The sequence below is a fragment of the Grammomys surdaster genome, unplaced genomic scaffold (assembly GCF_004785775.1).
Source record: "Grammomys surdaster isolate TR1022 unplaced genomic scaffold, NIH_TR_1.0 185, whole genome shotgun sequence".
Taxonomy (NCBI): domain Eukaryota; kingdom Metazoa; phylum Chordata; class Mammalia; order Rodentia; family Muridae; genus Grammomys; species Grammomys surdaster.
Genome location: NW_021604630.1, coordinates 260,572 through 275,341, shown reverse-complemented (window position 1 = coordinate 275,341; position 14,770 = coordinate 260,572). Strand labels below are relative to the sequence as shown.

Sequence of the window (14,770 nt, the reverse complement as noted above, 5' to 3'; positions counted from 1 at the left end):
CTTCACCGAGTCTCTAATCCCGGCGTCTTTCCGGATACACCGATCACATCCACCTAATCTTTTTCTTCCGCCCGGAAGGACTTCATCCGCCTACACTAGGAAGACTTCGGTCCCAGCCACGGCGCACCTCACAGCAGCGCGCAGCCGCGGAGGCGTCGCTTTACGGCCGGAGGGGGCGGGGTGTAAACGTATGGCGCAGGATGAGTTTAGGAGAGGCCAGGCTTTTTTGCGACAGGACGTAAGTGACGACGGAGGTGGTGCGACAGCTGCTGGAGGGCCGAGGAGGCGGGTTTGTGTTTCCAGGGCCGAACCAGGATGTGGGGGGGCGCGGGTCCTGGGCTTGGGTAGCTGGAGGCCCTCAGCTACAGCCATGAGTGAAGGGGATCGGCGAGGGGGAGGCCTTGGGCATCTTTGGGCGGTGGGTGGCTCCGAAGGGCTGACGGGGCCGGAGAGCCGGCTCTAGGCCGGCAATCTGACCCGTGTCTTGCCCGAACTCGCAGAGCGGCGGGTCCTGTCCTCGCCATGAGGCCGCAGCAGGCGCCGGTGTCCGGGAAGGTGTTCATTCAGCGAGACTACAGCAGTGGCACCCGCTGTCAGTTCCAGACCAAGTTCCCCGCGGAGCTGGAGAACAGGGTACGCAGCCTGGCTCCCTGCCCCGGGGAGGGTAGAGTCCCGGGAGTGGGAGGGAGTGTCTCACGGTTCTGAAGAGCAGACCTCCAGATTCATAGCAAAAGGTACACGAAGAAGGTACGGTCTCGTATTTTGAGAAGGATTACTAAGGCAGTGCTCAGAGTACAGTGATCTTATAGAACTTTAGGATGCTCGCTGCCCCCGCAGTCCACTCAAGAGTGTCCTTAACAGGACCCCAACACACGCACACGCACGGTTATCGGTTATTGACACCTTGTTGATTGCACGCTTGGCGTGCGCTCGAGCGGGCATACACACTCAGCTATTGATATCTTGATGAGGTGTTAATTCCTGGAACTCCAGGCCGACTCATACCTCTTGTGGTAACCTATATCCTTACCGTCTAAGACACGCAAAAGACAGCGTCATTCTCATGACTAATTTCTGTGGTCTCTGTGCTGGTCATTACTGGTCAACTGAAAGGTTTATTAGTGATATGCTTGGTAGTTCAGACAGGCCTTCTTGGAACCTGAAAAACGTGCATTGTCCCGGACAGGAACGACTCAGGAACATGTAGCTGAACCAATCCTTCACTCCCAGTCATCACTGGGAGCTTCCTGTTTGCCTTCCCTATCAAAATGGTCATAGGGCATCGGTCCTTTGAACAACCTTGTAAACAAAGATGAGATTTGTTTGCCATTCCTTCAGATCTAACAGCACCAAAAATCTACCTGTATTCTTGTGTCTGCCCTCCATCATATTATTCAGATCCTATTTCCTGTTCATAAATCAGTTTCTAGAAACTGAGCCAGGAGGACGAGGAACTTTGAGGTAATTAAACGTGGTGTGGGTGTGGGGCTCAGAAATGCTGGTTGTGGACTAGGTGGGTGGAGATGAGTGTGTACTAGAGAAATGTGTACCAGCCATCTGAAATCAGATTGTTGGTTTGTAGGCTGGTTGTATAGCTTAGTGCACAGAGCCTGTTCTTTCCAGGTTGAAGACCCAGAGATCTATCCCCAGCACTAAATATTTAATCAGGCCTACTCCAAGCTACTAGGGAGTCTAAAGCAGGAAGATTGCATGTTCAAGGCCAGCCTGGGCAGCTTGAAAATATAATAGCTTGGAAAAGGTGGGGATCCTGAGGCTGTAATTTAGTGGTAGACCACTTATCTAGCATATGTGGGGATCTGGTTTCAATCCCCAGTACTGACTGATCATTAGGGTTAGAAAACTCTTTATTTTATTACCATATCCTTAAGTTTGATTTATGGCTGAAGGCAAGTTAGTGGCACAGTTGCCTTTCTTGAACTGCAAATTAAAGATTAAACAAGCTCTGGAAAGATACTGTGTAAATAGTGTGTGGTCTTGGACACTTGTAATCCGGCACCGGAGTGTCAGGGGCAAGAGGATCCTGAGTTGTCAGTCAGTATGGACTGCTGCATAGCAAGACTCTTGTCTCAGGGAGAGTGAGGAGGGAGAGGATGACAGGTTTTGATTGACTTGTTTGTGCTGTGCAGTTTAAATGCCTCTGTTGGTTTATCAGTCAGACTTCTCTCTTTATTGAGCCAGACACATATATGCAACATCAGGCGCTAGCCTTTCATTGTGTATGGTAGAACCTTTCCTTAATAATCTTAGGTTAAAAAAACAGATGTAGTCACACATACCTTGACAGGAAATTGATGTTGCTAAATTCTGCCATCCAAAAGTAGTACTTCATTGACTTGATAAACCACAGAATTGGTTGTGGTATGTGTTTGGTATGTGCCTTTGACTATTTTACTGTTGAGTTAAACACTTACTGTGAAGCTTTTATGTGTATGTGTTAATCATACATTTAAGTTTTCTTGATTTTGTGTGATAGGAAGTTGAAAGGCTTCTTTATTTCTCTGCTAACCTAGAAATCCTGGTGATTGTGCTGCCCTGCTGGTAGGCCTGGCTTTCATTCTGTGGGAATATCACACTTGTCAGTGTAATAGAGAAACTAATGCACAAATGTCTTATATGACATTGTATTTAAAAATGCATGCGTGCTGTTTGAGAGCACAGAGAATTATGTCCGCTGAGCAGTGTACTCCCTGCCTGTTACAGCATGATGCTCTGATGCCTGAGAGCTCAGCTGCCTCAGTCGGTCTTCAAATGAACCTTTGTTGTCGCTTTAGCCAAAATGCAAATGTTTTAGTCACCCTTAGCCTTCTGAGAGAAGAAAGTCCAAATGAACTGTAGTAGAGACAAATTCTACTTAATGTAGTCAGCAGAAATAACCTTTGACTGGACGTTGAGTTTGTGGTCACTTTAGGCTTGAACAGTGTGTATTTCAACAAAAACAAAACCTCTGAGAAAATCATCCCTATTTCCATTTTAAATGGTGTTTATTAGGTCATGTTTTTTGTTTTGGGTCCTAATTTGCATATCTCCAAATTTCCGATACAGTTTCTGAATTAATATCCAAAGACCTCTGGAGGACTGGTGCCTATCTTGATGTGCTTAGACATACAGATTTTAAAAACTCCTGGATTTGTTCTTTGAGCTTAAGTCTAGTTGTGTCACTTGATAACACTGAAGTATCACAAAGGCAGCCTGTTATGCTAATGCTGAATTTACACAAGTATTCAGTGTGGGCAGCAGGGGTGCAGTGCAGAAGAATGAACCGGTAGTGTAGACAGTGTAGATGAGTGTAGCGGGTCAGGAACGGGACCACTCACTGCTGCTGCCAAGGACCGGTTGCATTTGCTGTGCTTCTGCAGGGTGGACACTTAGGTTTTTTTGTTCTGATATTACCACAAACAGGGAGAGATGCATTGAGCTGCTGGTTACCATGTCACTAGGCAGTAGGAATTCTCAGTTCTGTGGGTTCAGAGCATTATGGAGCCCATAATTGTAAACACTGTTTGCCCTAACTTCTCCCATCTGTGCCTTCTCCCTTTAAAAAGCGAAAAATCACACAGACTGGATAAGCACATACACCAAGGTTGAAGCCGAGGGCTTTGTACGTGCTAAGTAAGTGCTCCACCACTGAAAACTCAATTTTCTTATAATATGCTTTTAAAACAACTTTATTCCTTTCCGTCTTCATTCTTTAAAAGGAATCACTGGCTACAGATTTGTTTATTAACCTGCCCTAGATTTGCCTCCATCTTGCAAACCTCAGGACTATGAGAATAATAATTAGTATTTCTAGTCCAAAGGGCAATTTCTAGCTCTAGAAAGTCAATTCTAATCTGGAAGAAATAAGGGAATACTGAATTGGATCTTGTTTTGAATTATATTGTATATAAAGAAATGTAAACAATAAAAGAACTTATTAAATCATAACATTGTAGGTAATTGAAGTAACAGTGAAAGTTAGACTATTAAATGCTCACTGGCTACCCGAAGGGTTAGTTTAGGCATCACTGGACTGCTTGTTTTCAGGGTAGGAGCACTCTGGCTTCCGTCCTCAGTGACCTTTTTTTTTTCTTTAAATGTGTGTGTGTGTAGGGGAGGGGGGTGGCTGTTTCAAGACAGGGTCTCACTCTGTAGCTCTGGCTATGTTGGAATTCACTATGGAGACCTGCCTGGCCTCACACAAAGAGTGGACTGCCTCTGACTCCCGAGTGCTGGGTTAAAGGTGTACAACACTATGCCCAGCTGTCAATGACCAGTCTTGACCCTATCTTGGAGTAGGAGAAACATAGTGAGAAGCTGGCCAGCTCTCAACGTCCTTGTATGGTAACTAAGAGCAAAACAATGGTTACAACAGCTTCTGCTCAAGGACAGGATCATAAAATACTACCTACTCTCAAATTTATTTCTTGGATTGGAGATACAGCTCAGTGTAGCATGCTTGCCTGGCATGTTTGTGCCCTGGGTCAGAAGGATGGCGTCAGATGAAACTCTGTACTATGAATGGGCAGCTAAAATTGTAGGATAAAAGAAATTTGAAGTCTACAAAGTATTGTTAGAAGAAGAAAGTAAAAACAAATCAGTAGAGGTGGAGACAGAAGTCAGTTTTTAGAGTTCTTGGCTACTGTGCAGGAAGCCGTGGGTCCTTCTGTCCCCTGCTCCACATAAAACTAGGTGTGATAGTTTATGTCTTTAATCCTTGAAAGATGGAGAAGACAGAAGAGTCAGGACATGAGAGTCATTCTGTCTTTAGCTATATAATGAGTTTGAAGTCAGCCTGGAGTACATGAGATCCTGTCTCATAAAAAGAAAGACAAAGGCATGGTTAGCGTAAGGACCAGGACAGTGGCAGTGTGCTGTCACTTAGTTCATGAAGTGCTCTGAGAGATGGTTGTCTGGCCACGTCTTCTCTGGGCAGCATGTGTTGCATGTTTGCCTTGAAACTAGTGATACAACTTCTGGGACACACATAGCCTGTCCTTAACTAAAGTGTCAACAAGACAAATGACAAATGTATGTAGAGTAATGTATGTATGTATGTATCTATGTATGTAGAGTAACGGTGTCACTAGAGGTTAGGAATGGCTTTCCTGTGAAGCACTGTGTCAGTTTGAGATTTTTGCTCTTCTCAATAGTATGAGCATCAAGTAACAAAATATCTGCTGCAAAAGAGGAGTCTGAGAAAACAACAGAGCTTACATTTGACAACTCTGCTTAAAATAATTTTCCTCAGTGTTCAGATGCTTGTTTTAAGAATATATACTCACCGGGCAGTGGTGGTGCATGCCTTTAATCCCAGCACTTGGGAAGCAGAGGCAGGTGGATTTCTGAGCTCGAGGCCAGCCTGGTCTACAGAGTGAGTTCCAGGACAGCCAGGACTACACAGAGAAACCCTGCCTCCAAAAAAAAAAAAACAAAACAAAAAGAATACATACTCAATTGAAAATGGTGATACATACCTGAACCCCAGCATTTGGAAGGCCAAGGCATGGAAGTCTCCGGTATGAGGCCATCCTGGGCTGTGTAGTAAGACCCTGTTTGGAAACATAAATGAATAAATACTTCCAAGGTAGAAGGAATCTTTTCTTATGTGCCCTTGCAATTGGGGGGGGGGTATGTATAAAAGACTGGTCATAGCATTATAGGTGCTCAGAATACAGATATATATGATCAGAAAGAATACATCAGAATTTTAGTATAGAGAAGTAGTATTTTGAACCTTCACAATATCCAGTATAAGATGGATAAAGTTAAACTCTAAGCAATTACATTAGTGACAGAGGTCTGGATTTAGTCACATGAAAAGTTACTTGCCTTATCTTTTGGGGTTTGTCTGGTTTTTAGACAAGGTCTCATGAGCCCAGGTTGAACTCACATTTACTATATAGCTAATGTCTTGATTGCTTGTCTGTTGCTGTGAAGAGACACCATGACCAGGGCAACTTATAAAAGAAAGCAATTAGTTACAGTTTCAGAGGGTGACTGGGCTCCATGACCAACATGGTAGGGAGCATGGCAGCAGGCAGGCAGGCAGCAGGCAGGCAGGCATGGCACTGGAGCGATCACTGAGAGCTTACATCTGATCCACAAGTTAGAGACAGAAAAAAGCTAACGTGAGTGGCCAGAGTCTTTTGAAACCTTGAAGCCCACCCCCAGTGACACCTTCAACAAGGCCACACCTTCTAATTGTTAGCAAACAGTTCCACAACTGATGGGTGAGCAGGCATTCAAACATGAATCTATGGGGGCCGTTCTCATTCAAACCACAGCCAAGAGTGAGCTGGCACTGCTTATCCACCTGCCTTGGTGTCCGTGTGCTGGTATCACAGCGGATGTTTCCATGCCTGTTCTATTTATTGTCTTTTAAATTTGGAATTTTGTCAAGACAGCATGGTATGTCTGGTAGCAAACCATGAGTTGATCATCTTTGTTTCTAGAACTTATCTTTAAATTTTTCTTCCCTGCAGATTGATAGACAGCAATTTGAAGAAACAGTTCGAACTCTAAATAACCTTTACGCAGAAGCGGAGAAGCTTGGAGGCCAGTCCTATCTTGAAGGCTGTTTGGCTTGTTTAACAGCATATACCATCTTCTTATGCATGGAAACTCATTATGAGAAGGTATGGCTACATTTGTGCTCAGAAAAATCTCTACATATCATGAAAGAAGATGAGTTCTTAGATATTGACAGTTGCTTTAAACTTTAGAAACATTTATAATAATAATAATTCAGATTTTGTTATTGCTCTTATGTTCAGAGCACATAGGAGTGGGTCCTGAGTGTTCTTGAAATAGCTCAAAATGTGCATGTTTGCTTGGGATGACAGGGTTCAGACTCGACGCGCAGTTAGTGTAAAAAACCTGTATGTTTCCTTATCTCCAGCTTTTTGAGAATCTTTCTACTTTTTTCCCAGAATTTCCATTTTCAGTCACATCCTCCAGCTTGAGTTCTTCTCTTTCCAGCTGCCTACCAGCTGTAGAGTTGCTGGTTGTCAACTTGAAATGTTGAGAATGCAAACTCCACATCTCCCCATCCTGTTCAGTAGCCCCATCTGGCTGTGGGACATGAAGAGGGAGCATAGCTGTAAAGGGCTGTGCTGTTTTCTGTTTTCCCCTTTGTCACTGTGTCTCTGCTGACATTCAGTGCTGTTCTAACGCATTTCTCCTTGTTCTTTGCTTTTCCAGCTCACTTTCCGCTGTCTTTAGAAAACACTGCCTTACTTCCCCGGCCATCCTAACTCACGACCTCCTTCTTTCCTCAGTTATGACTGGATCAGGCAAGATCCTCCTGAAGCTAATGTCAGGTTACCTTTCTAGCTCCATCTCCCACACCCGCCCTTCATGTGTGTCAACAGACAGACAGACAGACAGACAGACAGACAGGATTAGAAGTGTAGATCTTATCTGTATAGCAGGAGGCACTCAGATTTCACGCAGAGCACAGATATGGGCAACACTGGTTCTGAGTAGGCTTTGGGTGTGTGGAAAAGAGCCTAAGAGAGAGAATGGACACAAAAAGTCTGAGCTGACACTGCTCGGATTAGGAGCATGGCCGTTTGGGTGGAAGGAAGGGAACGCTGATAATGGAACCAGGATTCAGGGAGGAGCTGACTTTAAGGAGGAGGGGAAGTTGAATTCCCATAGATAAAAACATGGTCACCCAGCCACGCTCTTAAGGAAGCATGTTTCTGCCAATGATGGTAGAGGTGTGTCCTTTGGAGTGACAGTTGTAAGAGGGAATTAGTAATTGGGTACCAGACAAGTCAATCTGGCTACAGGATCTTGGATACATTCATTTCTTGGAGGTCTCTCAGCTATAAAGTAGATCTTAGAATTAATAGCCTCGTATATAGTAAATGTTTAATAAGCATTTTTTGAAGTAGATTTTTAAGATATTTTTATGCATTTATATATTGTATTGCACACATACAGGGCACTGTGGAGAACAGAGAACAAGGTACAGGCTTCTGCCTTCCACTGTGTTTGACTGAGACAGGTTCTCTTTTTGCTGTTCCCTGCTGCATCATCCCAGCTAGCTGGCACTCACGCTTCCTGTCTCCTGTACGGTGTGCTGGATTATAGATGCCTGTGCTTCTGTCTCCGGGGTCTATATGAGCTCTGGGGATCTGAACCCAGGTCACAAGGCTTGCACAGCAAACCATCTCCCCATCCTGAGTTCTCTAGTTCTTTATGAAAAAGCAGGATTGAATTGTTTAGACATCAGTGTTTTAAATATTAGGATTTCTTATTCTACGAAGAGTAAACCAGATAAACGTTTACACTTTATCATGTGGGCTAAATTTCTTGAAATTGTCAATAATCCTTTGAAAACTTGCTTGAACAATTATGCCCTTTGTTGCTCATATCATGCTATTTATTGATTTTTTTCAATGAAGATAAAGAGGACAGTGTTATTTCTCCATTGTTGCTATTAGAATTAGAGAACAATTGAGCTTGTAGGGGTTTTCTCACTGGCTGCTTTGTTTACCAGCTAGAATGCGGCCCTTCTCCTAGGCTGTAATTAGGACACTGGAGTATTTTCTGAGAATGCCAAGATCCTGTTCTTGACTCCGCCTTGCTCCTGCAGTCTTTCTCGCAGCCTGCTTTCAGAGTCACATTCCCAGGAAGAACAGTTGTCTGTTCTGGAAGTTTGATAATGTTTCATTCTGTACATATTACACTAGTTGAGGTTGTATTGGGTATTTGAAATAAAGTAATTTCATTAAATACTAATTTAAGCGTGAATAAAATGTCATCTTAAGGTCTTTTAGGACAGGAGTGTCAGGTGCAGTTTGGAATGGCTGTCCATATGAACTCTTACTGTTACTAGGAATGGACAGACCAGTAGCAACTTGTATTGCCTTCTCCAAAATAAGGATTTGGAATTGTCCTTTTAGAGAAGGAGGTAGTAAAGGGAGAGAGAGAACGAGAATGGCTCATTTGTTTCTGAACTAATAGCCAGATGCACATGAATGATTCTAAAATTTAAACAGAAACTTTGCCCAATAGAGTTATGGTCGAATCAAATAAAAGGAATGCTGTTTCCTTGCTAGTGACCTGTGTCCAAGGAGGAAAGCTGTTTTAAAGCAACCCATTCCTAAAACCATCCACGCACACATATCTGTGTCCCCTCCACTGTTACTGATCTGGGGCTGAGCGAGACATGCTCTTCAGTTTCCCATTCTGGTGACTGAGGTAAGGAAATTAGAAAGATGATTGAAAGTCCTGAGTGAGCCCGTTTATGGACTCCTTCCACTCGTTAATTTAGGGTTATTGATAAACTGTGAAGGTAATGCCTGAGGGGTTTGCTTCTAATGACCAGGCATAGTTCATATTCTTCAGAGCTGAAAATAAGACAGCGATACATTGTTTCTGGTGATTAGGTTTTAAAAATTGTCATTTTTAGAAATGGTGTTTTTAATTTACTGAAGAACCATGTAGATTGCTCTTTCAATATCTATTCACACCATTCTTAAAAAAGGAATAAACCTGAGATTATTTTACCTCCAAACACAGAGCATGACACATAAATATTTATTTATGTATTTCCATTCAATATGAAGACTATCGTAACTTGATAGAGCTTTATATTTTGAGATAGTTTACACTAAAATATCTCAGTTGTAACATCCCCCTCCATTGTTGCATTTCCTGGTCTATCTGTACTCTAGCCATTGCTCTTGGCGGCTGGTGCATCATCGGCACCCTTAGCGGATGCTCAACAAACAGCCTATGCTGCTTTGTTTGCACACATTGCTGTTCGTCTCTCTGTTGTGAGCAAGTTTGTACCCTCTTCATTTTCTCACAGGGAAAATCTAAGGAAGTACTGGGTGAGTTAAAAAAAATCATAGTCCTTTAGAATGAGGCTCCGATGACTTTGAACCTGAAGTTGAGCGTGTGACTCCGTGACTTTAGAGAAAGCCGCTAAGATACATTTGCTCACACTGTCGGAATTGCCCTTAGTAAAGCTGATGATTTGGCTGGTTCTCAGAGCTCCTTTGTGTCCTATCTGGGTTTTGTCTACGTTTGTTTTGACTTTTACAAGCTTAATACTAAATTTATAATTTGAAGTTCCTGTCTAGGAAGCAAGAGCTAACTACAGAGTATCAGTGTATGGAAACATAGAAGTGATTCAGGACATCTGTGATTAGAAACCGCACAGCCCTGACGCATGTCTGTGTGCTCTACAAGGAAAATGAGCCTCGCAGCCGAGTGACAGAGCTCCCTTTGGTTATAGGCCAAGTCATTACTTGAAATGGCTGAGAACACACAAAGGGAGAAAAGTAGGTCTTAAGCAGGAGACTGAGAGCGAGCCCCCGTTAGATAGAAGAGGCCTTATCTGGTGGCAGCTTAGGAGTAGTAGGAGGTAAACGTGTGTAAGTGTCTTAGTCCCTGTAACAGGACAGAGGTGAGGGGGAGGGGTGGCCTCTCATTGCATTTGTGTACACTTGCACTGTAACGGAGTCCAGCCCACTACACACTGTATCTTGTGTACAGCTGATAACAGTCAGATAACCCAGACGCTGTTTTTGCCTTATAAAAATCAATATGACTTTCATTGAAAGCCAACTCAGTATTTTGAGATCTAGCTAACACATCAGATGAAATCTGTTAAAAGCTGTGGTGTTTCCTTCTGGCAGGTCTTGAAGAAAGTCTCCAAGTACATTCAAGAACAGAATGAGAAGATATATGCTCCCCAAGGCCTCCTCCTAACAGACCCCATTGAGCGAGGACTCCGAGTTGTATCCTTTAGTCCAGATCAGAAGGTCTAAATGTTTCTACAAAGAAAGTCATGATGGTACCATTTGGCCTTGGCCAGAGAGCATTTAACTTCCACTCCTAGTTATGTGTGCCTTCAGAGTTTGCATGTGAGTTAGAGACCGTAGGCATCCCTTTGCTGACATGTTCTTCTGAACTTCGCATTGTTCAGGTTTCTGGATTGTTTAGTATTCTGGTCTTGTAAGTATGAAGCTTGTAAGAGTAATCTATCTCAGCTGCAGAAACTATGAACACGATGATGCCCCTTTGAAGTGTGTGGTGGGCGTGTCATCCAGATGAACTGCGGTCCACAGGTTCATCTGGCAGTTGACGTCTGTTACGGCTGCCAGTGCATCATCTCATCAGCTTTGGCATACTGTCCATAGAGGCAGGAGGCCTTGAGAAGTTACTAAGTGGATTTAGTAAATAAAATTGCAAACCCTGCATTTACTGATTAAGCGAAGTAATGACCAAGGGATCTTTAACCTAGTCACATAGTCCTGGGTCTGCGGTGATGATGTCAGCAGTTCACTTTACTCTAGCAGTAATTCTTCTAAGGGTCATGAACCCCCTTCTCAAAACATTTTCATATAATTGGGAACCATTTTTGAGTCCCTCAATCTCTATGATTTCTCAGTTGTAAATCTCCTTCAGTTACAAATACAAAGGCTGGAGAGACAGACGGCTCAGTGGTTTGGAGCACTGGCTGCTCTTGCAGACTCAGGTTCCATTCCCAGCACCCACATGACAGCTCACAGCTATAACTCCAACTCTAGGGCATCTGATGCCCTCCTCTGACCTCTGTGATGGATCCTGCACACTCTGTGTGCGTGTGTGTGTGTGTGTGTGTGTGTGTGTGTGTGTGTGCGCGCACGCGCGCGCTCTCTCTCTCTCGCACTCGCATCCATGCAGACAGAACATACACAAGTATGTAGAACAAGTGTTTTTAGAAGTAACTGCTCTCCTCATTGCAGCTAATGTATTAAACTTTCTGCCAAGCAGAAACAGTGCCTCTGCACACACCAGACGGTGCACATCAGCTTGCTGTAGTCTGTCTCCTCCGTGTGTTACATCCTAGTGTGTTTTCTTAACGGCCATGCTGTTTAGATTGAAATCACCATCTATGAAGACAGAGGTGTGAGCAGTGGAAGATAAACCACAGAATGAAAGGTGAGTATGAAATCCCATGGTTTATATATCTGTTAAATGTTAGTTATGCGTTACGTTCCCCCTGCCTGTAAATAACAGGTTAAGTCATGTAGGTATTCTATTGACTGTGTAAGCGTAAGCTAATCTCAGGGTCGCTTTGTATTTTAACTGTGTCTGTAGCTCAGATCTACGTGGTTCTGCACTTTCATTTCCCCTCTATGTTATCTTCAAGCTGGCGGTTACTTTGATACTTAGAGAGGAGTTTATTTGGCTTGTTTTAATATTTTAGATGTGTTTTAGCCTCTTAAATGTTGGGTATTGCATATATCTGAACCAGCCCAGAGACTTTTGTCTTTATGTCTTGTTTTTAAGGAAGCCCAGGTATATTTCAGGAGGGAGAATGGCTTCAGAGCCCTTGGAAGGAACTTTACCTGGAGGCTTCAACCTAAATTTCATTCCTTTGGTTAGAATGTTAATATTCTTGTATAGCCAGGTGATGCCCTTTAATAAATAAAAACAAATTAGTTGCCGGTAATAAAAACCTGCATTCAGATATTGTCAAGTCCATGCCTGTGTTTGTCCAGCTCTTAAAGGACAGAAATGGTACTTCCTGTTCCCATCTGTTTCAGTTACACATTCCGCTGCGCTTCACAGGTGCCTCTGTATAAAGCACACACGTCTTATAGGGCAACAAAACTAGCAGCCACCATTTCAGGGCTCCTCCTCTGCTGGGTGTTTTACTGACAGTGTTCATGAATCTCACACAGTCTCTACTTCACAGATGAGCAGACTGAGATACAGATAGACAGAGATCAAGGTCACACTGCTATCAAGTATTGGATGAGCTCGAGGCCCCTTGGATGCTGTACTTGACCTCAGTGATTGCAGCAGCAGAATATACAGAAAGGATAGATCCGTCCTGCCCTAGTATTAACCCCTTCCTTCTCTGTGGCTTTCTGAAGAACCCTTTCTGTCTCCTGTTCATTTATTGAGTCTATCAATATTTCAGCATTCCACACTGCAGTGTTTCAGCTCTAGTTCATGTGTCACCTACAGTTTTGAAGCCAGAGGTCTCAATAACGACTGCCATGTGTTTTATTTCCTTTACAACTTCATTTTGAACACATAGCATTAGTTGTCCATACATTTTCTCATGTACAATTTCCAAACTGATATTTCTCACATAAGCCTCTGGGAACTCTGGTTTCTGTCACAAGCCACTGGGATGAATTTATCATTTATAGCTGCAGTGACGGGACACAGCCGTTTGTCATGACTCGTTTTGTAGCTGCTTTGTGCTGCTTTAATGAGATGTTTTTCTGAGGTGGTGTAAAGTTGTGACCAATTATACCTCAGAGCCTAATGTATCACTATTAAGGTAACAGTGAAATTTTGAAATGAGAAAGCTTTGCTTCAGAACTTGTAGATAGTTTCATGAATGCAAATATTTTTTGTTGAATACAGTGTAGTTTTCAGAGTTTTATGTTGCTCACTTCCAAGATAATCATTCCCACTGTTGGGGATGATCATAAACTAGAGCTTACTCAGTTGGATCTTTGTTAAAAAGTCTCCAAGATGTCTGTAGGTTTGAGTATTATTAAAGGGGAATCGGCATGAAGCAGAGAGCATGGGGAGGCAGTTAGTAGAGCTTTACGAAAAAACCATGATGCCCTTTTCTAATTAGTAGCCATCTACGTGTTCTCTCTAAGATTGTCTCTGTTAAAGATGCAATAGGGGCTGGAGAGATGACTGGCTGCTCCTCCAGAGGGGGACATGGAGCGTCCCCACGGCTGGAGCCCTCTCCTGGCCTCCACGGGCATTGCATACAGGTGGTACACAGATACAGGCAGGCAAAAAGGTTAAAAAAAGAGAGATGAAATATAATTGCCATCACAGTAAATTAGTGGGTGATAAAAGTAGCTGACATTTGTTAGCACTTTTGTGACAGCACATTCTAAGTGATTAATCCTCACAAACCTACTACACAGTCAGGTATCAGCAGAGCTCACCACTTGTAAGACTTCTTAGAGGGTTGAGGTATTATTATTATTATTATTATTATTATTATAGCATTCCTTTCTAAAGTGTTTACTTTTCCATTCTTACAGATCCCACCTCCAGCTGGGACCTTCGTCTATCCACTGGCTGATGGCAGAGTGTCCCTACCTCCTCTCCAGAGCGTTATTCTCTTGTCTCTGCTGCCAGAGCCACGGTGCCACACCTGGAGTGACTGCTTGTCACTCAGCATCCACTTTGTGTCTCCCAATTGTGTAAGACTCTGTGATCTTTTGATTTGTTTCCAAGAAAATATAAGGAAGCAATTCACTTTTTAAAATTCAAAGCCATTTAAAAAGCAGGCAGTTGGTCAGCCCAAGACAAAGTTGTTTTCTTTCCTGACACCAGTCTCACTGGTTCTCCTCGTCCCTTGGGCCAGTTTCCTAGGTGGCTTTATGATTCCACAAGTCATGTCTTAGCTCAGTTCTTCCCCCAGATTAGTAACAGGCTTTGAGGCTGTGTATGCCTGTGGTCCGGCTGATCTGCTGCCCAGATTCCCCAAGCTACCAGCCTTGATGTGCTTCAGATCTTAAGATTGATTTCTGCTGTTCAATTTCAGAGGCTCCTTGAGAGAATAATATATGTTACTTGTTTTAGTATTGCACTTATTATTAAAACAGTATTTAATGCAATTCAGGTTGTTTCTTTGAAAGCATTTCTGTTAATGTGCATTACCTCAAAATGTTGGGGAGATACTGTGTGTGTTGCTTGTTCATTACACAGAGAAGTAAGCACAATAATCAGACACTCAGCCATCAGACGCGCCTGCCCCAGCTCCGCCCCAGTGTGTAAT

At 43.2% G+C, this 14,770-nt stretch overlaps 1 protein-coding gene across 2 annotated transcripts; it reads left to right on the top strand.

The window, feature by feature from the left end:
- The first annotated feature begins 249 nt into the window (after positions 1-249).
- Golga7 (golgin A7) lies at positions 250-14,609 on the top strand. 2 transcript variants are annotated; one of them, XM_028768221.1, is made up of 6 exons: positions 250-289; positions 501-633; positions 6,483-6,635; positions 10,656-10,757; positions 11,881-11,943; positions 14,031-14,609. In XM_028768221.1, exons 2-5 carry the CDS (start codon positions 523-525, stop codon positions 11,926-11,928), a joined length of 414 nt encoding a protein of 137 aa, XP_028624054.1. In that variant the 5' UTR covers positions 250-289; positions 501-522; the 3' UTR covers positions 11,929-11,943; positions 14,031-14,609. The 2 variants fall into 2 exon arrangements, with proteins under 2 accessions (XP_028624054.1, XP_028624055.1); XM_028768222.1 differs by lacking the exon at positions 250-289 and having other exon boundaries at positions 378-633; positions 11,876-11,943.
- The last annotated feature ends 161 nt before the right edge of the window (positions 14,610-14,770 follow it).

What these genes read in the sequence shown, in the direction of transcription:
- Golga7 (XM_028768221.1), top strand. Translation starts at nt 523, where the DNA reads ATGAGGCCGCAGCAGGCGCCGGTGTCCGGGAAGGTGTTCATTCAGCGA. An exon ending in TGGAAACTCATTATGAGAAG is followed by an intron (nt 6,636 to 10,655) that starts GTATGGCTACAT and finishes TCCTTCTGGCAG; the next exon opens with GTCTTGAAGAAAGTCTCCAA. An exon ending in TTGAGCGAGGACTCCGAGTT is followed by an intron (nt 10,758 to 11,880) that starts GTATCCTTTAGT and finishes CATGCTGTTTAG; the next exon opens with ATTGAAATCACCATCTATGA.